This window comes from Watersipora subatra, chromosome 9 (assembly GCF_963576615.1).
Source record: "Watersipora subatra chromosome 9, tzWatSuba1.1, whole genome shotgun sequence".
NCBI lineage: Eukaryota > Metazoa > Bryozoa > Gymnolaemata > Cheilostomatida > Watersiporidae > Watersipora > Watersipora subatra.
The window spans coordinates 11313628-11339323 of NC_088716.1; the positions used below are offsets into that span (position 1 = coordinate 11313628).

The window sequence follows — 25696 nt, forward strand, 5'->3', positions numbered from 1 at the left end:
GAGACTAGGCACTAAAGCCAATGTGAGTACCTTGTAGGTAAAGGTCAAGTGAAGCTTTGATCTATTAGAGGTAACATTAACATCCACACAGAGTTACATCAAATGTGGGTAAAAAACTTTGATTCTTTTCAGAAGTAATTCCAATCTCAGAATGTGTATACAGTAGTTCAAGTGAACAAATATCGAATAGTATGTTTCTTCCAAAAAAGGTTGTGTACTTATAATCGTTAAGGTGAAGAACGAAAACACGTAAGATACTTTTAAAAACCCAGTTTACAAATCTGACAATTTTATCAGTGAAGCAAACGCAAAACTCATATAGTGATCTCTGACAAATTGACAAATCATCTGCGTAAAGGAGCGCCGGATAATCACATATGCTGTATCATACACCTGACCAATCATATGCAATGAACTTTATCATGGACTATTATATGCAGGAAAAGCAAAAATGGTAAATAAATCTGGCAATAGTTCGCTGTTCGCAGAAGGCAAAAGCAAAAAATTAACTAATAGGGCATTGACTCTACGCACCTTCTCTTCGTCCCCAACCACCTCAAAATCAGCAAGATCACCATCAATAGTAGCAACGGTGGATGCAGCCTGAAGGAAGAGAGCGATTGTTGAACGATGGCCATGACCTGTCACGGCTGGGATAATAATCAGCCAATACTGCTTTACATCATGCAATGGCACCCATTCTTACAACCCTTTCAATCCCCTTATGCGTGGCAAACAGACATTTTACAGACTGAACAATAGACCCTGCAACCTGTGTTTACAAAAACTGCGCGTGTTGTAATTGTTGCTATGGCAACTGTTAAGGGTTCAAGAATGGCTGTCCATAAGCACATCAATGAAGGAAAGTATGGGGTTACTAGCGAGAGTTATGTGAGCTATATGAGAAGTTTTAGCAATATCCAGTTACAGGACGGAAGAAGACAACTCCCAACTTAAATCAGTCTAAATTACAGTGACATAGAGAAGACAACTTCAAGATGTGGATCAAAAACTATGAAAGCTGACTAGTTAGCTGAGTTAAAAGAAGAGGAGGGGGGATAGCATAGCGACCCGAGCTGAACTACATGTAGAAAAATAAAGAGCAGGGCAGTCATAATGTGCTATTATACAACTTTACGTACACTTATTATATTCAACCTCGAATATAGCAAATACAAATAATATACAATCATGTGATCAACACAATTAAAACATATGTAAGCAATCAGAAAAGCACCTTGATTTCATTATTGTACTCGATGATGCTGCCGAGCTCATGTTTTCTCTAGAGATCCTTAGGTGATGGGCTAATGGATGCAGTAGAATTAAAAGTGTAGAATCATTTTTAACTAATAGGCATAGATAAGAACCGCTGAGGTTTTAGAATCCACAGTAAGACATGTTGAGGCTGAGAGCTATGCTGTGTGTTTTGTAAAGATTAGCACGAGATATAAAAATATACAAACATTTATACTGCGTATATCATTAGATATTTTGCATCAAAAAATCAAAAATTGTATTATAAACAGAAATTTCTATAGTATTCAGAAAGACATGCATAACGATATTCTAGGACAAGTTTAAGTCACCTAGCAATGTTTGTTAGAGAGAGCTAAGAATGGCAAGTTTCTATTTTTAGTATAGAAAGTTGTCGACCTTCTACCAATTTCTGAAATCTTCTACTAGAGGGTAACAGGCATTGGACAGTCTCATACAAAATTAAATTTGGGCCAGAAGATATAAGGTATCTATATAAATATAAGATATAAGGTGGAGCGCTGAAGACGAGAACTCAAACTTGGTGAAGCCACGATATTTCAATTGTAACAAGTGCCTAACTGGTCTATTTTGGTCAGTCACTAAAGCCTGAATGGTGGCATCTGCCTGTCAGCATTTTGTGAGGATGGTAATCCTCAAAAAATATAGCTCAGTGTTGGCGTCCATGAGCATATATTACCATATATGCTCATGGACACCAACAACTCGGTTTTCAAGTTAATAATTTTTATAACCGTATATGGCAAAAACTGTGGGAAATTGGGTTGTTTTTTATTTATAGAATAAATCAATTTTACTTTCTTAGTTTCCCTGATATTTAAAAACACCCCATCAGAAATATAGTGAAAAAGTTATGAACTTTCAGATTTGCTGATCTTAAAAATTCCTACAGCCATTTCAGTAGCAACAACATGGGTTGTACCTATCTCTAGACACAAGATATCCAAACAAACGGGAATGCGCTGAAAATGAAGGCGGAGCATTGCTGCTAGTATTAGCAGTTTAAAATGTTCAATATATTAATAAATCTCACTTTGTAATTGTGTGTCTGTCTGTTAGTCTGCATGAATACTATGTGCTTCCATATTTTTAGCCGATTCCATTCAAACTTCCCACACATATGCTCCATGCAAACATATTTGGTTTTACACTCTATCTGGTTCCTGAAAAGCAGCCTCTTAAACAGCCACCTGTTATCTGATTAAAAATGGAAGAAATCCGAGTTTATTCTAGTATTTAGTAATTGTAGACTAAGTTCTATAGAAACCCCATCGTTATTAGCGCAAAAGTATGTGGAATCTATGAAATATTATCTCATAGGTGCAGTAACAAAAATCAAAATGAACTTCTCTAGTTTTTAACTGTTATCAGAATGAAATAACAATGAAACAAGAGTTGTCTGCTAAGATATTACCATCTAACATGACACCTTAGTTTGAAAGTTAGGCTGAAAGTTTTCAATTTGACTTTAGAAACATTTTCAAACGTAAAATAGGCCATAATAAGGATTGAATTATCATTATTATTATTGCACAAGCCTAATAAGATATGGCTAATGCAAAGTTTACTTGTAAAATAAAATGTATTTATGTTTGTGTGGTGCCATCAACTATGTTTTTGCTAGATAATTATTTGCTGTTTTATTACATTAAAAACTTTATCAGTTTGATTTCCATGTGGTAATTGTAGTATACATGTACATAGCTAGCAGAATGTCCGGCGTTGCCTGGGCAATAATAAAATCTTTGGACAGAAAATTGATTTTTATTTAACATATACAATATTTACCATTCTAACTTTTAAACTTCATATCATGAGAAAAGAGTTTTGTACAGTTCAAATCAATTGAGAGAAAGGTAAAACAACTCTAAAGGTGTTTAAATGTGAAATAATTAGCAAGTATTGTCAAGATAAAGTCTGTTTTGTTGCATTGGTTACAATGAATTTGATATTGATACAATTATTATGAACTGATAAAACAAACTAAAAATCATGAATGTGTTGAATTAATGTAATGTACATGAAAGTGTGTGTATAAAAGAGGTTACTGTTATAACAGAAGCTATCCATCAAAACTTTGAATGTGAGGATATTGGTACCTCTCAGCACCGAATATCGCAAAAATGAGATATCGGACTGTTTTTATCTGATACTGTTGAAAGAGAATGTAGAAGCAATTCCAACTTGAGCTATTACAACAGTCCATGATTGTGTAAAAGTTTAAATTTCATTTTTTATAGCGATATCCATAATGAAGAACCGGAAATTGAAGCTAGTAACAGGACATTTGCAATTGAACTGCCACCTTTGAAAAATACAGATTAAAAATATAAGTAAAAAATTTTGAAATAGCTGTTAAACATTTTTTACAAAGAAATCCAAACACGAAAGGTAATAGGCCTATTAACTAACAATATACAGTGCATTCCCATTTAGCTTGTAACCCGCAACGGCAATAAGGATACCATAGATAAAAAGCATAAGACGGTTAAGAATGGTTTAGTCTTGTGGTAATGTGCGCATGTTTGTAACCTTACGATTGCAATTGTTGCGACTTCAAATCCAGTCCGATACAGATTTTTCATTGGCTAGATTTAAATGACTACAATTTACTCCCCAGGGAGACTAATAAAAAGACGAACACTGAAATACATATTGACTACATGTTTAGCTCATTTGATACACCAGCTCAGCTTTGTAAGCATTTACTAAACATGTTTACTATTTTATCTTGTGCTGAAAACATGTAAGGAAATCTTGAAAACCGCGAAAAGCATTCATATCAGATACAAAAAGATTAGTTAAAGATCACAGCTTATGTCATGATTCTTGAAAAAATCTAACTACAAAAGTGTGTCATGTAAACAACATTGTCCCTCATGAACCCCGCATTCCTAGACAAGGCATTAGTTATTCCTAGACAAGGCATTAGTCATTCCTAGACAAGGCATTAGTCATTCCTAGACAAGGCATTAGTCATTCCTAGACAAGGCATTAGTCATTCCTAGACAAGGCATTAGTCATTCCTTGACAAGGCATTAGTCATTCCTAGACAAGGCATTAGTCATTCCTTAGTCATTCCTAGACAAGGCATTAGTCATTCCTAGACAAGGCATTAGTCATTCCTAGACAAGGCATTAGTCATTCCTAGACAAGGCATTAGTCATTCCTAGACAAAGCATTAGTCATTCCTAGACAAGGCATTAGTTATTCCTAGACAAGGCATTAGTCATTCCTAGACAAAACATTAGTCATTCCTAGACAAGGCATTAGTCATTCCTAGACAAGGCATTAGTCATTCCTAGACAAGGCATTAGTCATTCCTTAGTCATTCCTAGACAAGGCATTAGTCATTCCTAGACAAGGCATTAGTTAATAAAAAGCCTAAAAATCTACCTGAGTGCTGTCAGGTGAATCAGATCTTGAAGTCTCCTCAACAGTAACCTTTTTGGCTGCTGTCACGGCAGCAGTCAGCTGTGAACCACTTATCGGGCTGCCAAGGGCTTCTGCCTCGGCCTGCTTGTATTCTGATACCAAGTCAGCATAAGATTGGACTACAAGAGTTACCAAACCGGTCAGAGTTAAACTAGTCTATAGAGTACCTCTTAGCTTCATGTATCAGGCCTTGCAAAAAGAAACCCCGGATGACAAACCAAAATGATATAATTATTGCCCTCAAACAGAACATGTAAACATCTCTTGTCAGCTGATTGAGGAATTTCTACCACAGAAATCTCGCAGCAGAACAATGGTCAAACGCTAGTGAAACATTTTTGAACAAACAAAAGCCTAATTGCGGGAATCTACTTGCCTACAGTTGGAAGGCTACATAATGCTAAATCTTACTGATGCATCGTGTTTGAAAATTATCAGGCAGAAAAATCACCCTCACCTTGCAGCAGTTCCGGACTTGTTACAGTAAACTCTACTACACTCAGATGTGCTATATTAAGACCCAGTAATATGTTTAAAAATACGTTAAAACAAGTTTATAAACCTACATCAAAGGTTAACTGACTGCACAAATTTTTATTGCATTAATAGTAGCACATAACATTAAAGATTGGTATTTAAATAATACTTTTGCATCACGAGATTACCCAACAGTTGATTAGTATAATTCTATAACCACCAGGTGAAGGTTAAATATGGCGCCAATTTTTTGGTAGTTGTGGAATCTGCTTCGACTTCGCGCTATAATTATCTCTTATTAGTAAGTTTAACGGATAAAAGTGTACTCAAACTATTCATGTGGCAATGTGCCAGACTAATGGCAAGTGGCAGGCAACTACATTACCTGCCACTGTTTATAAGCTCTTTTTTAATACCCGTGTAATTCTGGACATTCGGCCAGTGTTTTATTAAAAATTACTTCCTTATGTCACAGCTTCGAGCTTGAATCACGAGCGTTTGTGTCTTGAAATCTGGTTGTTTATGTCTAACATCAAAATCACTTCTGAAAAACGAAATACTACAATCACTTTGGTATAAATAGAAGTAATTTTAAATGCACCTTTAGAATGTCGATATTAGAAGGAGAAGCCAGCCAAATAGACCGCATCAAGTAAATAGATATTTCTAGCTTGCAGGAGTGCGCAACTTCAAACTTCAAAGGTCATAACTTTTACCTACTTTCACATTTGTATCTAGCTACATATGTATACACACCAATAAACTTACCCATAATTCATATGTAACAGCTGTAGTTACGAAAAGTTTACATAAAAAGTAAGAACTGATGATTTCTGGCAGACAAACGCTACTTCTCAGAACCTTTAATAGATTGTTATATAATTTAATAGAGTAATAAACATTTAATAGATCGTTAGTAATGGATAGATATAACCAAACGATGCCGAGAATGAGGTTCAGCCAATCAGTTCGCTAACAACGAAAAGGGTGTTTTCTTTCAGCTGGTTTCAGCTCCACATTTGCGAACATTCTTAATAATTGCATGTAGAGAACTTTGTAATTATGTGACAGGTGGCAGATTTAAAGCAACTGCTACTGTAACACAAAAATAGAAGGCTTTGACATCCATACTGCATATTATCATTTCTGACAATTTAACATTGACCAATAAGTCACTTTTTATTAGCGGCAAATCTGTGAGTCTTAAATGAATATCAAATAAAGCTGATTTCAAGCAGAAGGAATTACAATATAAGTTATAATCTGACCAATAAGGACCAGTCATTTCAGCTAACTAAATATACATAAATTATCTGTAAGGACTGTATAAGAATTCGGAATGCTTTGTGAGATATCAAACAACTCTGTATGAGTTTTATTAAATCATTTACAACACTTATTTAATTATAATTTACAACAAATTATTTAATAATTTATATATACCTACATATACTCATTTCTGGGATAGTCTAAAGCGTGCCATCATATGTGAAAAATTTTATGGAATTTGTCACACAAGCATCGTGTAAATGTATTAGCTAGCGCCTTTAACCATTAAAGAAAGTACTATAAACTGAGTTTACATTGAAATCCAATTACAGTCATACCTTGACATACGAACTTAACGCGTTCAGGGACTGAGATCGTATGTCAATGTACTCGTATCTCAAGGCAATATTTTCTATATAAAACATCCATGTACAAATTAATCCGTTAGCATACTATGAAAAAAACACCTAAACAGAGCATTAAGGTGGAAAAAATGTGTTTTTAATTATAGCAACTCATGCGATAAAAAGTAAAAAATACCTATTTAGCTATAACATCACTATGTACACTACAGTCTGGAGTTTTTACCTTCGAGACCGACATTGTGGAAAACGAGAGAGTTGCGAGAAACGCCTTCGGTACACTAAACTTTTATGACCCTGCATAATAGAAACTTTGAATTTAGCTTCAATGAATTAAGTTTACTAAATGCAAACTTGAAGCAAAGTTTTAATATTTCACTAAACTTACTTCAACTTTGTTGTCTTGTTTATTAGTATCTGTTTTCAGTTAGCTACGTTTTGTCTTGTGTTACTATAACTTTTAGCAAACTTTTTAAAACTGATGCAAGGGGGACAGACAAAGCGACGCTGTTCTCGAAAGCGGCCTCTCACATAATTGGCCATATAGTGACCATCGACAACTGGCTCGTATCTCAAAGGTTACTCGTATCACAAGGAAGAAACCTACTCGAAAATCAGCTCGTATCTCGAGTTTCTCGAATGTTGGGGCACTCGTATGAGGTATGACTGTACTAACAAAAAACTCTAGTGAGCTGAATTTATTTTCTTAGGACCGACCCCGAATCACCACTCACTATTCTCTAGCACTGCCTCTTGTGGCTCTGCGGGTGATTCTCCATTCTCCCAACCTGACAAAGAGGCCAAGCTGTTGCCATGGGAACCAAAGCTGCAACCGCTTAAAGCGCCTTTCTTAGAGCTTGTAGCTTGTGTTCCTTGGGCTGCCCTGCTCATGATAGCTTGTGCAGCTGAGAGAGGATAGTGTGCGTCGCCAAAACTGTTACCTCCTAAACAAATAGTGCCCTTATATTGATGAAATACAAAAGAATTCAGTAAAAACCAATAATAATATGAATAAAGCTATAATATAAGCGCTGACTAGCGTGTCCAGTGCAGCTCGCACAACAGATGTCAAGCATATAAAATGTCTAGATGCTGTATTATAGCAAACAAAACATAACAGAAGATAAGAGAACAGGTTTAGGTGAATCAATTTATGCAAGTCATCCTAGAGGAAGCTCAAAGGATAGGTTAAAATAGCATACTAGAAAAAATTTGGATTTGCTTCCTTTGACAAGCCATTAGCTCATTAGTTTGTTCAAATACTACAGATTTTTATCTAAGAGTTTGCCCAGAGCTATATAAAATTCATATAAGACTATATAGAGTTCATATAAGACTGTATAGAGTTCGTATAAGACTATATAGGGTTCATATAAGACTATTTGGAGTTCATATAAAACTACATAGAGTTCATATAAGGCTATATAGAGTTCATATAAGACTATATAGAGTTCATATAAGACTATAGAGTTCATATAAGACTGTATAGAGTTCGTATAAGACTATACAGAGTTCATATAAGACTATAGAGTTCATATAAGGCTATATAGAGTTCATATAAGACTATATAGAGTTCATATAAGACTGTATAGAGTTCATATAAGACTGTATAGAGTTCATATAAGACTATATAGAGTTCATATAAGACTATAGAGTTCATATAAGACTGTATAGAGTTCATATAAGACTATATAGAGTTCATATAAGACTGTATAGAGTTCGTATAAGACTATATAGGGTTCATATAAGACTATTTGGAGTTCATATAAAACTACATAGAGTTCATATAAGACTATATGGAGTTGATATAACACTATAGGTAAGAGATGATATAATGAGAAGTTAACTTCTACTATAGAGAACATAACTCCTCCACACGCCTAATAGGCTAGCAAGTTAACCAGCGAGTAATCTCAGACATCAAATAAAACAATTTGCTCCCGATGCTTTTTAAGAATATTAAACGGTGGCAGTGGGCAGTGATAAGCAGAGAGCTGACCCAGCATTGGTCAAGAGTTACTGACATGACATGGCAAATTGCAAATAAGATGGTTCAGTAAGTAATATCCAAGAACTCAAAGATGAATATTGCTAGCTAAGGATTCTATACATATGATAAGTGCATGAAGTCATCGAAAAAATAACAGCACTACATTTAAATCAATACATACTGTAGTGGCTAACGCTTCCATTTAACAACAAGAACATATTTCAGTTTAATAATGTGAAATGGTATAAAAAGGAAGTCACAAATTGACCAATCCAAAACACAACCAAACAATTCATTTTCCTGTTCATTTTATACACCAACTCCTACCATGACAAACATTATTGCTTAACCTTTTGAACTGGCAACAACAAAATGGAACTGAACCACCCAGAATCTTATTATAGACATAGGAGTCATACCAGCTTCCTCTTGCACTTCCAAAGTCGGATAACTCCTCACTTCAGCTTCATCATCTACAGGGTACAGCAAATGCACTCTATGCTGCCAGTTGTGATGCACTATTTGTGATATGATAGCTACGACCAATAGAAATAGCACAATATTAACTATAGTAAAAGCCCTTTCTGTCTGTCCATTCAAAACCACTTTTAAAGTGTTGGGAAAAAGGATTACTTCTCATAGGAATCAAACCTCAATATTCGGATTCCAAGCCAGGCATGCTACCATCTGTGCTACTCGGCTACCTTTCCACATCTTAAGAATATTTGTGCGCATAGTTATTACACATGACAATCTCTCATGGCACACAGGACTGCCAGCATACTAGTTTGGGTAATACAAGAGAGATAGGCAGACAAAGATAGTGAAACTCACAGAAAAAAGTCTATATATATAAATATATCTATATTTCTTAGTTTGTGTATATGTATTTGTGTCCCTCTGGCTATAGGGCATGCTGATTATTTTACCAATGCGGTCATGCGTTAAGATGCCTCTGTTAAGGAATATTTTTCGTAAGGTTCAATTACTATATCTGGGGTCAAGGACAAGTCTTCTCACGCGGACAATTATATTGTCTCCGTGGGGAGAGCCTCGACATTAGCTCTCTGTTCGGTCAGACAAAGACAGTACCATATCTGATTTTTACATTTGTACCGGTATCGAGAGGTACCAGTATCGTTGTATTCAAAGTTTTGATGGATAACTTCTGGTGGAATAGTAACCTTTTTTATACACACACATACATCTATGCAAGAATTGTTATTATAATTCTACATATTCAAGATTTTTATTTTGTTTTCTCAGTTCGTATTAATTGTATCATTACCAAATCACCTTTTATTGTAATCGAAGCAAAACTGACTTAATTTAGCTATTACTTGCTAATTATTTCACATTTACATCTAAACCTTTTTATAGTCGTTTTATTTTTTTAATTATTTGACCTGCATGAAGCATTTTCCTCATAATATGAAGTTTAAAAGTTGTTTGACAAAGTTTGAAAACCTTTACAGTTGTTTTTATTTTTTTTCCTAATTTATTTTAATTACACAAAACACTTTTCTCATGATATGTAGTTTGAAAGTTAGAATGGCAAATGTTGTTATATGCTTAAATACGAATAAATATTCTGTTCAAAGACTTTTTTATTACCCGATAAACGCAGGGTTGTACAGCTAGTAATATATATAGCTAAATATAGCATGAATAAAAACCTATGAATATATGTCAATTGCAGCATGCTATCTCGCCGACAGCATCTCTTACAATATTTGCTCGCTGACAGCAGCAAAATATATGCTCAGCAGCGGCAGCATTTACTGCCATGCTGATAAAATAAAAGTATTTCATATAATATTGTGAGTTCTCTATTGCAGAAGTGAACCAAACTAACACATTTACATAACCTACCGAGATTGTCTTGCTGACCACTTGACAGAAAGTCTGGATGCGACTGCGGCGTACCAAATACGAAACTTGCTACATGTGCCTCTTCCTCATGTTCATACGTTAGATCTTTATTCAAAATTGAAGGTTGTGTAGGTATATTACTCTTCTTATCCTCAACTAGTTCAGCTTCCTCTGACGGATGAGGCTCACACGTAAGTTCAGCTGAATTGTGAGGAGAGCTGTGATTGGATGCTAGATTAGCATGACTTCCATGATTGGAGAAAAAGCTACACTCAGGTTCTGACCGCCCAACAAACTCATCTATTACGCTGTCGGTGGCATCCTCCTTCTGCAAATGATAAAAGTGATGCCCGTTACAAACATAAAAATTGACATATCTCACGAGAGCCAGCCTTAATATGCTGCTAGTAGCAGAGGTCAGCCCTGGATATTACAGTAAAGCCTTTACATACAGTCCAATCAACATAAACACTTTCCAAAATATAATTTTAAATATATGACTTTACATTGGAAATAATTGCCAATATAAAACCGTAGTTTCCTGTTTCCTGAAACAGCGCAGATACATGAGAGAATGTGAAATAACCGCTACATATTAAAAAATTGTAAATAATAATTCTTTCAAAAATCAATTGAAGCGCTGCCTCAGACAACCAGACTAGACTAAACTAACTAGAGAGACTTCTGCTGACTCTACTTGATTATCCTTGCTATTGCGCACAGACACCTCATCATCACCTTCCCTGGAGTGACATTTTTTTTCAATTTTTCTTGTTCTTGCATACTGTAAGAAACACTCTTCATATTTGTTGTAGTTAAATTATAGATGAAAATAAACAAACAAACACATATTAACTCATTGCGTACCACGAGCTGTATAGTGTGGCTTGGCGCAGCGTTTGCATGTAGCTAAGAACAGAATGGTGAGGTTTTAGTAGGCTTCTGCTGATTACTTAATTAATTAGCCTATTGCATGTGTAGTACTTAAACAAAAGTAAACAGTCATCTGTCTGTGTTGAACCAATAGAAAACATTTTTACAGCCAATGTTGAGCTTAGTTTCACTTTGCAAAACTTCATTTTTTTATCGCAATTTTTTCTTCGCAATGACCAACTGACTTACAACTACGGAGTTTTCACAAATTGTACATCAATGGACTTCCAGTGATTATCTATTGAGCAACAGTAATACTGAGAACAATTATTTTATTCTTACGTAGCAATAATAATAATAATGCTGTAAACTATAGCAATAGCGATAATTCAACTGTGTTGGAACATGCTCGATCACCCAGGGTAGTACAAAAAATAAAGATGGCTGAAAAAGTGTCCGCACTCATTCTACAACACATTTGTGATGTTTTTTATGCTATCAGCTGATGTGAAATTTCATGTTGGTTAAGTTTGTATCAAAACCTTTTTCATAGACATTTTGGTTCAAAAGTGCCAAATCTCTTGTCAAATCTTAGGCTTTACCTAATATTTAATTGCATCCCAGTAAAAAATTAAATTGGTAGCGAAAAAGTTGAATGAAAAAAAATGTAAAAAAAATGAAAATTATAGAAACTGCATCAACGAAGTTAGTTTATACATCGTCTAGTCTAAGTAAGAGTAAGTTATACCTATTACTGTCTCTAACTTCAAACCTACATTCCTAGGTCTACATTTCCATTCGTGTGTCTCTGAAACAAATAATAACATAAACCAATTTTTATTATCATTACTTTAAATCTTTACCTGTGATTTAGTTATTACATAATGACTTCAAAAGACAAAGAAAACTCGCACAAAAATAGCTTTTTAAAAATCTGCTGGCTTTTTTGAGAAACCCATCAAGATGGGGAGACAAACCAAAGAAAAGCTGTTGGCAACAAATTAATTTGAATCGAACCACGAACTAAAAGGCTCACTCACTGTTGTTTGTACCATTGCACAACCAACAATAAATACGATTTATTGTGATGACAATGTAGGGATGGCCTTTACCGCTTACCTCAGACGGAGAGGGTGGGTGAATAAAATCGTCTATATTATAGCTGGCAGTTCGTAGCCTCGCTAGCTCCTTCTTGGCATCGACATCGGGTGACCCTATTACAGCCCCATCTTCACCGTTAATGAAGGGATGCAAATTTGAATATGAGTTTGAATCAAACACATTTTCAGTGTCATTGAATGTCTGGAGAGTATCTGATGAATGATAAAAACAAGAAAATGTTAAAAATGAACTTACACAAAATTTTAGGTTTTATCAGAAAATATCGAAATTTTTTATCCTTTGTGATTGTTTGTGATGTTTGAAGTGATCTAATGGCCAGGATGTTTTAAGATTAAAATTGACAAAACTTTATTGTGGTTAAAATGCTCCGAAGAAAATGATGTCACTAGTCGCTATCAACTATCCTTCGTTTTTTCGTGACGTCATTTTATCGTTATCGGCCATCTTTATAGACAATTTTATCGTTAAAAACACGAAACTTTTGCAATGATATTTTGAAAACGATGCTTTTTTTGCAATTTTTTTATTATAGTATATAAACAACACCTAAAAGTACTAGTAAATAAAAGAAAAACAATCGTTTTCTACAAGTATGACGGCTTTTTCGTGAACGAGCGCATGTGCTAACGACTTGACGAAGTAAAAAACATCGCAATTGCGGTCAAGTTGCAGTGTTACGCGGCCCTATTCTGTCAGCCTCTTTGTTACTATAAATGCCATAATTACACTTTCACTTGATCTGTGCATTTTAACAACTTGAAACATCCTGGCAGTCATATCACATCAAACATCAAAAACCATCACAAATGATAGAAACATACCGATACTTTCTGATAAAATTCTACTAAAATATTGTGTAAGTTTATATTTAAGGAGAAGATATAATTGAATTACAGACGAACATTATTGACAGCAAAACTCGCAGCAGCAAACCGCGGTTTTCACACTAGTACTGGGCCTAAAGGCCTATATCATGCCAGTTCAGCGGATCACACACCATGTACATGCAGGTAGTAACCAGCTGTGTTTCTTTGAAATTAAAGGTACTTGGCGGTCGACTCCTAGTTGACTCTCAACAAGGAAAATGAGAAAAACTGCAATTGTGTGTGGAACAAAATGAAGCTTAAATACAAAAAACAAACTAAAATTAAAAAACTAAAAATAAACTAAAAGACTCAAACAAAACTAGAACTCTCATTTACAATATTATTACTCATTGTGAATTTAGTCAAAAGCCATAAATTATATAGTAAATTAATCCTCATTTTGTCCTGATTTCAAATATGTAAACCAAACAAGTGTGAAATTATGTTTTTGAATGATTATGTAGGCTGAATTCTGAACATTTTATTTTTAATGGTTGAAAAGAACAATCTGTACAGATATGATCAGAGTAAATACATTTTTATTTGATTATTTAACAATATACATTTTATTTGCTTATTTCTTATTCAGCAATGCCTACAAGACTAGATTTTGGAAACAAAGAATTTGTATGTATAAATATTAGAAACAGGTAGTCATCTCATGAAACCTGGTGTTATGTCATCCAATCATTTTTATTACATCGGTTCAAGAAACTGCGTCTAATCTAATTGGGTTGCATCCTAAATATTATTTGATGGGATATTCTAAATCTTGACAATATTTCAAATCTTGTGGTATATAATTTATATTTTATTCGTATTAGGTTCAATTCCCAAAAAGGCCACTGGTGGTGACAGGAATGGCCTCAAACTTAAAGGTTGACTTGCAACAAAATTCACATTACCGTTATTTGATATGAAAAGATTCACCATGTCTTACTCTGTTGTGTTGTAGGTGCAAAATATGTGGAAATGTGACTATAAGCTCTTAAAAGCTAAAAAGGAACATAAAAGCGCAGCCCCACGAGACCGCCGTAGTTTGGATTTCCTTTCCAAAATGGCTCAAATGTGATGTAGTTGTGAGAGATGGTTTCTGTTTACACTTTCTTGCAATCTTATTCGTCGAAATATTTTCACAAATAAACTTCACGCATTCAATAAAACTATGTCTATTTTTCTTACGCTTCTGTTTTATCGTCATCGTAATGCTGTCACTTTTAGCAGTGATATCTTATAACTTACCGTAAAAATTCATTAAAAATTTTAACCTTACCTCGAAGGAGTACATATCATTGTCTGATAATCATGACGAGTATTTTGGTCACTTGTGATAATCGAAAAGTGCTGCAGAAATTATGTGCGAAGTATTGGGTCACATGATCAGATTACGACTTGCCACTTAGACCAGGCCGAAACAAAACTGTAAAGTAGTGAGCATCTATATTTGATACGGGGTCTTCGGTAAAACCCGAAGTGTTTGTCATAAACTAGTACTACGATAGGTTTTATATTGAGCTTTGTATTGGCCTTTCAATTCACGTGAGAACATACGTGACAAGACGATAACCAAATTTCGTGGTTATGTCATCGAAATAAAGAGATTCTAATCTATGGCGGCTTTTCGTTTTTGAGCTTTTAAGAGCTTGTAATCACATTTCCACATATTTGGCACATACAACACAACAGAGTAAGACATGGTGAATCTTTTGATACCAAATAACTGTAATGTGAAATTTGTTGCAAGTCAACCTTTAAATGGCTCTGGGCAGCTAGGCATGACTTAAGTTGACAAGGTTTCCTTGCCACTGGACTTAGACTCTAGCCAAAATCATAGAGTGATTGTATGTGTAATAATGTTCTTAAAAACTTGCACAGCCTCTGCTTGCAGTATCCTAAACAGACATAACACTCGATCTTCAAGGGATTCCTCACTCACACACATTGCTGTCATAGAACATGTGACTTGAGAGTTTTACTGCCTCACACAATAATAGCGTTTTCATATCTTTAAGGTGATCCACACTATATCATCGTATCTCAGCGTTAATCACACAATACATTAGTGATCGTCTGTAATAACAATGTTAACACTATTACAAACCCATCCATGTTGACATCAGCGACGTAGTGTTCTTTTTTTGCTAAGTTTCGCGATGGAACCCCTTTGTTTTCGCATGACTGAAATCAAATACTGGTCCCGCAGCAACGGTCATAAATGGAAATAAATAAATCACACTATCAGTGACAGTGAATTACCATCGCTGAAATAGTTCACATTTGAAAGGTGGTCGCCGATGCTTGGCGGAATATCGAGAAAATTTGACAGCTGCAAACTTTCCTAACGTGTTCGTCGATGCCATCGGTTTATGGTTCACATAATCGATGGTGAGCGGAAAGCGCTGACATTCGGCAATATAGTGTGAACCAGGCTTAAACTATCTTGACAAGAAAATTTTAGAAAAAAAAACGAACCAACAACAATGCGTCCCCTACAAGTTCCTTTTGCTAGCGATGTAGATTGCCGGCTACTTCAGCTATATCGACATTAATTTACATTTGCTACTGACCCATGCTGCTGCTCGTATAGTAAGCACAAACGATTATAAATTGCTCAATGAACAAACTAAACACGAACAAAACCAATTTGTTTGTCCAGTAACAAGTCTTGCAAAACGAGTTACAGCTTTTGCGCCTCCTTTAACAATGCTTAATCAGAACGGAGTTCATCTGAAGCAAACAGTTGGAGTTTGAGAAAAAAAATTGCACTGCACAGGATTTGAACTCTAAACACATTGCTTACAAGCCTGACACTCCTACACCTGAGCTAATAATCAACCTTCAGCTTATGATAATAGTTCTGCCCATTCTTACTCAGTGCTTTATCAGCACACCTGATGCTCTCTCATAGCACAGGAGACAGCCAGGGTAGTAGTACTTAGGAAGATACCCAAATGTACTACACAAACCATTTTCCGTTGATAAGTAAATAAAGCTTGGGAATGACTAGCACAAAAAACTATCATTTTAAAGAAGATAACCTCTGCAGCCTGAGAAACTAACAACTAATGCTTTCGCTTTCCTTTTGTTCATGTTCATAGGCGACTAGATTTTCAATGCAGCAGAGAGATAAACGACAAGTAATCCCTTACAGGAAGTTCACTCAACCTACTCAAAGAAGCACTTGAGAATAACTGCCTAATCATTCCTACATACTTTGTATGGTCTGACAAGGACGCCTTGTAGCTGAAGGACCTGCAACACCCTTGTCATCTCTGTCGGAATCGTCTACACCTCTCGACTCCAATAAAGTTCCAGCTGGCGAGTTGTCTGTACGATCTAGAGAACAGCTGGCCATACTACTAGACTGGCTACCAACCAAGTTTGAAAGTCCTTTAATCTGAGCATTAGAGAAAACGATTTCCCCTCCTATATCATCCATATCAAGAGTAGATGACCTTGACTTTGCCGGTGAAGAACTAGCTGCAATGTAATAATGTTATATGATTCATACCATAACCATAAAAAAAAAATCTTTATTTAAAAATGGCCGAAGTACTAGTAGCAGTGTGATCATTGACTACGAAGTGAATCCACAGAGAACTATTACAATCTTTCTCAACGTAAACGCATTAGAGTTGCGAACCCTTGTAAATGCCATAGAATATTACAATATAATCTAAGAACCTCATATCATAGACTTCTATAACATAATAATCTATGAACGTAATACCTTCCACTTGAAGGATTTCTCAGATTTTCCATAAAACCCTCCCCAGTTCTCATCAATGCACAGAAAACAAACACAGGGTCAAGTAAACTAGACAGTCTGCAGATAACCTGTACGTTTATCTGCAGACCAGCGCTACTTTAAGGTTAGCCGACTACTTTTGATAAAAAAGAATTTCCTCACAAAACTTGTATAAAGTAGAATAAACTGACAGTCTTAGCAATGGATAAGTATAGATGGTATAGATGATTCGCTTAAAAGGATTGAAGTCTACAATCACTAACAACTAGTTACTAAGTTACTGGAGCAATCAGTCAGCAGTCATTAACAGAAAGTTACCAAGGTAGCAGACCACTCAGTCACCAGTCACTAAATATACCAAATATGAAAGCACTGAACTACTATGTTACTCGCCACTGATGAAAACTTGCATAAATGAAGTTGATCAACGAGATAACGCAAGGTAAAGCACAGAGAATAACAATAAACCACTTCAGTCCATCGAAACAGACTTTTTAGAACACAGACCGTCAGTACAATTATCATCATTAACAAAAACTTCATGTCATATGAAACTTCACCATGCAACTGGGTGACTTGCTACATCAATTAATTTGAAGTAATTGATTTAACTTAAGTGATTTAAAGTGACCTTCCTGAAAATACCAACCAACGTGCTCCATTTTTACGGAACCACTATGACAAACTCACCATCATCAGACAAAAACTATTACAAATTTATCACCATCAAACAGAAACTGACAAACTCACCACCATCAAACAGAAACTATGACAAACTTACGCCATGAAACAGAAACTATGACAAACTCACACCATGAAACAGAAACTGTGAGAAACTCACCGCCATCAAACAGAAACTGCTGTTCGATGAGACCTGCAAGTGCCATGGTCTTAGCTACCCAATCATTCAGCAAACTGGAGTTATAGACGAGCTGGAAATCATAATTGGCTGCCTCTAAGACTTGTATAAGCTTAACAAGTATTCCTGGCTGCTCGATGTCCCTCAGAAATGCTGAAACAGTTTAATAGAACACTAAAATGTTGAAGCATATCAATTACATAAGTACTGTTTCAGCTTATTCAGGTTCTTCAGTATCTTGGCTTTCAAATGAGCCATTGTTTGACATGATGAGACAGACATTGGTTGGTGTTTATAGGATTTCGCCAGAGCTCTACCGCAGAAACGTTCAATGGTATAGGCTCGGAAATTATAACGTCACAATTTTCATATTCGGTGTTGTGTGCTCTTACCGCTTATTTTTATCGCTTATATTTATCAACTACCTTATGATAATGACGCTAGTGGCAGGCAAAGGTAGGATAACTCCGGAGAACCAATGAAGATGACAAAGGAATCAGTGTCATTAGCTCTCCATGTACAGACTATTTCTATGATAAATAACTCAGATTCCAAGCATCATACTATGGTTTGCCGATGATATTATGCACTAGCCCTCTTTTTTTATTGTGATGTTGAGGGGCACGACTGAGGCTAATTAATTTCAAGCATTGTGTGATCTCGCAAGAGTGCAATTCACATATAGTCCTAGGGCCACGCCACTGCAGGTCACAATTTAATCGATGTGATTTCATTACCTTTACCACCATGGGTGGTTAACAACCAGGTATGTTGTTAGTAGTCATTTCTGTTTTTGTTTAATTTTGTTGTAGAAGTCAATTGAAATAAATCAATCCTTGAGGTTGACTCACTGCACCCCGAGATTGTTCAAAATGGAGAAGCCTACTGTAAATAACTTGATCTGCCTATAAGCTAGTATCATACACAAAGTGATTCATTTAACTGTCCAATACACCTGTTTTCTATTTTCCATATACTGTAATTTAATCGAACATAATATAAATATTTTAATTTTTCTATTTTTTTTCTTTTTGATATTTAATTACTAGTTAGTTATTAACCAAGTTATTAATCATTTCTGTATGGGACAAACAATGTCATCATATATAACGATGTGATAATAATTACTATAAATGTTTAAAATGAGCGAAAGGATGAAAAAAGTAAACTCCAACAATCACCCGAAATCTATTAACCCAGAACATGTGTTTGTATTGGTCGGGCGTTAGCGCGATCCCCGAGCATTGTTGATGATCTAGAATCCTAGTTTATTATTAGCGCTCTCTGGGTTTAACAGTACCGATTGTCACAGAAAAGCACAGCCTCAATGGCAGCGAAAGGGATCAACGACCTGAGGCTAAATGATAATTATGACATCACATTGTGGGAACCATAACCATGTGTTTTTTTATTGCAGGACATACTTTTGACACCCCGTTTTTCATAGTTCTATTATTCTTTGTGTATTGAATATAGGCTCATTCGAAAGCCAAAACTCTGATGTACAGAAACATATGATGAAGGTACTTATGTAATTGATGTGCCTTAAAGCTACCTGCAATCATTTACAATGCTTCTAAACGACAAACACATGCAGTAGTTGGAAGCGGCTCCACCTGAAAGCCTTCCAGTCACACAATATTTTAATATATATATATAATATATTAGACTGACAAAAACTGAATAATGATCATACCAGTAATAGCAAATGCAGAACTTCAAATTGTCTCTTTAGTATAATTTTGTTTATATTATTTTATTAATTATTATTATTATTATAGATGCATGGAATGTATTAGCAAATAATGCCATTTTTGTTTTTACATTTTCCCCATTATTCAGCCTAATCTATGAACCGCCCCTAAACACTAGTTGTTGTAACTTGGACTAAAAATGGATAATTTTACTCAAATTGAATCAAAGGTTATCCCTTTTTAATATCATAGATAATGAAATATATCACTATGAAAGTAAAGATATACGAAACTAAATGTCAATGAGATCATGCAGCACATAATTATATTGTCAAACACTTCGTTTGTAGCTTTTCATTGGTTCAAACATAGAAATTAATTTGATAAAAATTTAAAGCTATGTAAATCGATATTATTAAAATTATTAATAATAATTTAAATATTAAATTAAAATTTAATTAAAAAATATGCCATTGTCAAAATTTGACTATTTGACTAGTAACCGGAAATAAATAAAACGCTATCTTATGGTACACGTAGTGTTTTGTCATCTATTGCAATTATAACTTGTTGGTCTGTAAATGATTTGTAAAGTACGTACTATACGGTAGACTTTTGCAATTCGGCATTAATTTTAGTGTTGGCATTGTAAGGTAAAAATGTCGTAAAGAGGGTATAAAAACCCACAGTACTTATCTAATGCAAACACTCCTGGTAAAAAGACATCAAAATTTTAAAAACTTTTTGTTCATATTAGAAATTAGTAGCAAAACAGTATATTACCCTTAGTAGCTATAGTTACATACAGTTACTATAGCGTATTTAGTGGTTATGATCTGCAATAAATTTTTATTGCAATAAAATCTTTATCTTACATCTTTCTTTACCGTATCAAACCTAAGACCCATGGCTAACAAATTAAAATCTTATATATGTAGTTATATACATATGAATTAAATTTTATAGCAAATATTAAAAACCAAAATGCACAATAAATTTTCCCTTTCACTTGTCACTAATTTCCGTTTCACTCACGCGTATCAAACATTTACGAAACACAAAGAATGCTGAACTGAAAGAGATCAAGCACCTCTTTCAAACATTTTGACAGGGATTTCGGCAAACAACATCTTCACGATTCCGATGTATTCAGCGAACCGACTGCTAAACTTGAATTTCAAGAGATATTTTTGTTGATGTCGTATGGTAAAAAAAGGCTGTAACAAGAGAAAAAAATTTTTTGTTACACATCGTAAGGCGAGAAAATCATGAAATAGGGACATGGTAAATTGAGATGCACTGTAATTCTAAATAGGCCTACCATGTAGATACAGCATATCTAGAGTAAGAGAGACTGCAATAATTACCATTTGCCCATTTTTACTGAATGACCAATAGCAGAACAGGATTAATTTTTATCAATTGTGTATTTCCCATTTATTAATCTTCGCTATAATAAAAACCTTGTCTGTCTGTTTGTCTGAACCCATGCTGAAAGCTAGGAGAAAAAAAGATTGCACCACAAAGGAATTGAACCCAGTTATTGGGATTCCAGGCTAAGCCTGCTACCAACTGCATCACTCAATCATCTTGTTGCTCCATAGACTAATTATGCATATAGTTATTACACATGATCTCTCATAGCACCACCGGCAGTTCAGTCATAATATTAGTAAGTGACCTTTTTCATTTGCCCTTAGGTTGTATCACTAACAAATAGCATTTGAAATAACTCGATTAATCAGAGAACCATTTCGTTATAACTAATACTAATGCATTTTAAGAGACATTCCGACAATCAAACTAATCACTGACGTATATAAGTTAATGACACGACGACTCTCTTGAAAGATTTTACTGCCATCAGCATCAACAAATCCCTTTAACTAGTAGCAAAAGCACTGCTCTCATGTAACCATAACTCCTACTACGTGGTTGAGACAGTTCTAACACCCACCTGTCTTATTGTAGTACTGACTAAGAACCTTAGGCTGAGCAAGCAGGGCAGAAAAATAGCTTTCTATAAGTCCGTCATTGACTGCGAGCCTGACCCAGGCTCTGCAGAATCCTGTCTCCGTCTTTATGTATACGAGAGACTTGAGTTGTCCAATCGTACCTTTGTGGGTCACCCGCTGCACCAATGGCCAGAAACTCTGCAACAAATGAGCAACATCATCTCTTGAAGCCCCAGTTCCACAAAACAGACATTGTATAACATCTAGTGTCTGCAAAAGGTTGAACAGCAGTAAACGAATATACAGTCAAACATGGATAACTCGCCCACGGATAGCTCGAACACATGGTTAATTCGAACGGTTTCTTTGGTCCGTTCCCACGTAATGATAAATTGCTATATATAACTCGAACTCAACACTGTTAATTCGAACTGTTTTTTTGCCCAACGGCTACCGAAACGGTTGTTATCGCTTTAGAAAATCACTTTATTCAAAGCCATAGAGCTAAACCTCATCTTTTCGTAATTCATAATCGTCGTTATTACCACCATCGGCAAAATATTTTTGTCAACGACTTTTCTAAAGGTTTGGTGAAGTTTGATTTATACTGCTATACGATGAATAGCACGGGCTAGCCGGGTCACGTGTGCAAGGATTTTCGCCACACACATACAAAACAAAAATCGCATGTTGTTTTTGTTTTGTATGTGCGTGGCGAAAATCCTTGAGTGCGTGGCGTAACCCAGCTAGCCCGTGATGAATAGTTTTCCGACGTTGAATCCATGTTGAATCAACGTTGGAATATTGAATGTTTAAAACGTCTTAAAAATTGTTGTAATTAAACGTATACGTTGTCTTAGCTACAAAACACTATTCATCGTTTGACCTAAACACAGAATACGTGTGTACATTCAATAAGTATCTATTAAAAAGCGTGAGTGATATAGAATGTACGTAAAACCTCGTAAAACTTCTAATTGAACTGCCTCGGAGTGTTGCTCTTAACGAATCCCATGTAAAGTAAGGTAATCTTTGCATAAACTTCAAGAAAAAATGGCAAAATTGATCGTGGGTAAACCCCCAAAAGAAAAAAATGTCTTTTCTTTTGAGCATTTCAACAACGATCAAGTTTTGCCAATGCCAATCTAAAAAACTTCCTGGCAATAACATCACCTCAAACAATGAACCAATCTCAAGTGATCGAAAAATCTCTATACTTTTTGATAAAAACGTTTTAAACTTTACATTAGAAGCATTTAATTCGAAACAAGCCATCTGTGCTTTTGATTTATATTATAGTTTGTATATGTACATGTATCTACTAATAAATAAGTAAATACATGGACTTGTGACAGTGCTCTGATAACTTGAACGCTCTGATAATTCGAACACTTTTGCTCGGTCCCGTGAAGTTCGAGTTATCCATGTTTGACTGTATATATAAAAAAACAAATACAACGAACAGGGCTTGAACTTCCACCACTCTTAACAACAGATTAACCAAAGCAAAATGACAGTTATTCTAACCATGGTGCCATCTCTCACTCATGTAGTGTTTTGATAAAGATCAGTTTTAAAGAAAATTGACAGAATTTATGCAATTTGGAGATTCATTTTTTAATCAGTAGTTTTTTAATTCGGGGATTATTAGTCTGGCAGACTAATAATCCCAAATAATAATAATGACTAATGTGAATTGTCCTCATTATGATTATGTAGCCAAGTTTCTACTTCGCTATATAAAAGAAGGTAAAACTCTGGGCACTACCCTGTCATTTTCTTTTATAGAACTTAGTTTAAAATAGATTCAGTCCAAAAGAGAATCTTAATGCAAAGCAATTGTGAATGCATTAAAATGGCACGTAATTTTTAACCAACATATTGCTAACATTTGAGCGCTGCAAGTTGTCAACACTGGCAAGATTATATACTGTAGATAAATCAATAATTAATAATTAAAATTAATAATCTGAAAGTCAACAATGTTTAGTATTAATTATTAAACTTGTTTATACGTTGCAAAAACAATGCATCAACAATTCTCTGTTTAGCCGCTCTAGAAATACAAAAACTGCCAATTTAGAAAATTTAGTTATAGCTTGTATGTGTCGTGAAAGCAGCGGTAAAAGGTTCAGTTGGCAGCACCGCTAAAAAGGATAAACCTGAGAAAGGCGAATCTAAAATTAGTTTTAACAAAACCTAAAGTATGAAAAAGTTATTACTGGTTAAGTTAGCAAAATTTTCATATCAAACCTGTTCGTGTGTCCACTAGGTGACATAGCATCACAGGTACTGTGACACGAATAGCAGGTGTCAAACTAACTTATAACTATAATGATACTGATTCAATGTGTCCTTGACACAAGGTTAAACTATGAGCCTGGATAAACTAGTTGAAGGCAGTGCTTCACATATCCCTGTCTGGCCTGTCCGTACAATGTATGTTCTGACAGCAGGAAACACTTTGAAGTGATTTTAATATGTGAATGCAAATTACCAGACAAGACCAAAAACCTATAGAAAAACCTATACTATTGTTTTAGGTCCAAGATAGACTAACACGACATTCTTAAAAACCAGTCTATCAACACAAACATGTGATGGGATTGACTGCAACACCTGGTCATATACTTCAACAAAGTCTTAGTGTTCAAAAGCACAAAGTATGCCATCGCATGAAAATCTTACGGTAATTTTTGTCATTAATATTGGTGTTTTCCCCGTGTATTAACCCAGACTCTGCAAGGAATTCTTTTCACTAAAACCATCACAGCCTTGGTTGTTGATTATGCTTTAAACACAAGTATGAAACACATCTGGTTGGTTGTTGCACTACAACTTCACTATTTAAAATCACCTCACGGAAAGCCTATGATTAGGCAAAAATTGACGAATCACGGCAAGCGTATCACACAACTCTGCACTAGAGGAATAAGAGTGTTTACATATCTCCATGCATATCCTATCAGGATAACCATGACAAAATATTAAAAAAATCTATAACAAAATGATCACACAATGTCTAGTCCTATGCATACCCATAAATTTGGAGTTATCATCTATACGCCATTTTCAGTTATGTACTATAATTGATAACTTGCCAACAAACTCATCGAAATGCTTTAACATACATTTAACTTATTTGCTAAAAAATAACTGTTTGATTAAATCATAAATAAATATCCCAGGAGCCACTTCTTTTACTCAAGGCTTATCCGCTGTAATCAGACTCTACTTGACTTAATTATTGCACACCTTCGTGTACCCCAATAAAGGTGAAAACTAAGGTAATTCTCCTACAATCAAGAGGAGTCCACGATTGCAGTTTGAACACTTCACAAATACCCCAATCGCCTACCACCTACGTGTGAGGAATCTAAAAGCAACCTGAGTACCAAATGTAGACAAATATTTTCACAAAATAATAAATTGCTATAAACTAACACAATGTTCAAAGGCTTTTGAATCAAACTGCTGTCGTTTAATGCCCCTTGTAGTCTTGTGCCCATGGAGTAGGACTGCCTCGAACACGGTGCAGAGCTGGTTGGATGAATCACTCGTGTAGATCGGTTCTCCAGGGCGCCGAGCCTGCTGAGTGCTCTGTATGTTTCTCAAGCAAGCTCTGAGTTCGGCCACAATTGCATCTTTCACTCTCTTCTCCCTCGATACCTCCACTATATCTGGGTCTGTAACAGTCGGTGATTAATTCTGTGTCATTACAACTAGCGGTAAATGCTGCCTGACAGCAAAGTAGCCAGGGGTCAATATATAAGGAGATTCACATCAGAGAAACTTGATAAGAAATGCCAACACTCTTTGACATTTGATCGGATGAAAGCTAAACAGAATTAACCTGTGAGGGAAGTAAATGCCGAGACAGAGGTGAATGTGTGCAC

The 25696-nt window shown here is 35.2% G+C and overlaps 1 protein-coding gene across 1 annotated transcript in view; it reads right to left on the reverse strand.

The window, feature by feature from the left end:
- The window catches only part of LOC137404065 (pleckstrin homology domain-containing family M member 1-like), a 42588-nt gene that overhangs the window by 10161 nt on the left and 6731 nt on the right, over positions 1–25696 (reverse strand). The window contains exons 4-13 of the mRNA XM_068090221.1: positions 25245–25486; positions 21803–21998; positions 18134–18304; positions 16758–17024; positions 12676–12869; positions 10684–11011; positions 9231–9284; positions 7556–7765; positions 4675–4832; positions 535–603 (exon numbers count right to left, since the gene is read on the reverse strand). Of these exons, the coding sequence (XP_067946322.1) occupies positions 535–603; positions 4675–4832; positions 7556–7765; positions 9231–9284; positions 10684–11011; positions 12676–12869; positions 16758–17024; positions 18134–18304; positions 21803–21998; positions 25245–25486 (1889 nt within the window). The remainder of the gene's footprint in view (positions 1–534; positions 604–4674; positions 4833–7555; positions 7766–9230; positions 9285–10683; positions 11012–12675; positions 12870–16757; positions 17025–18133; positions 18305–21802; positions 21999–25244; positions 25487–25696) is intronic.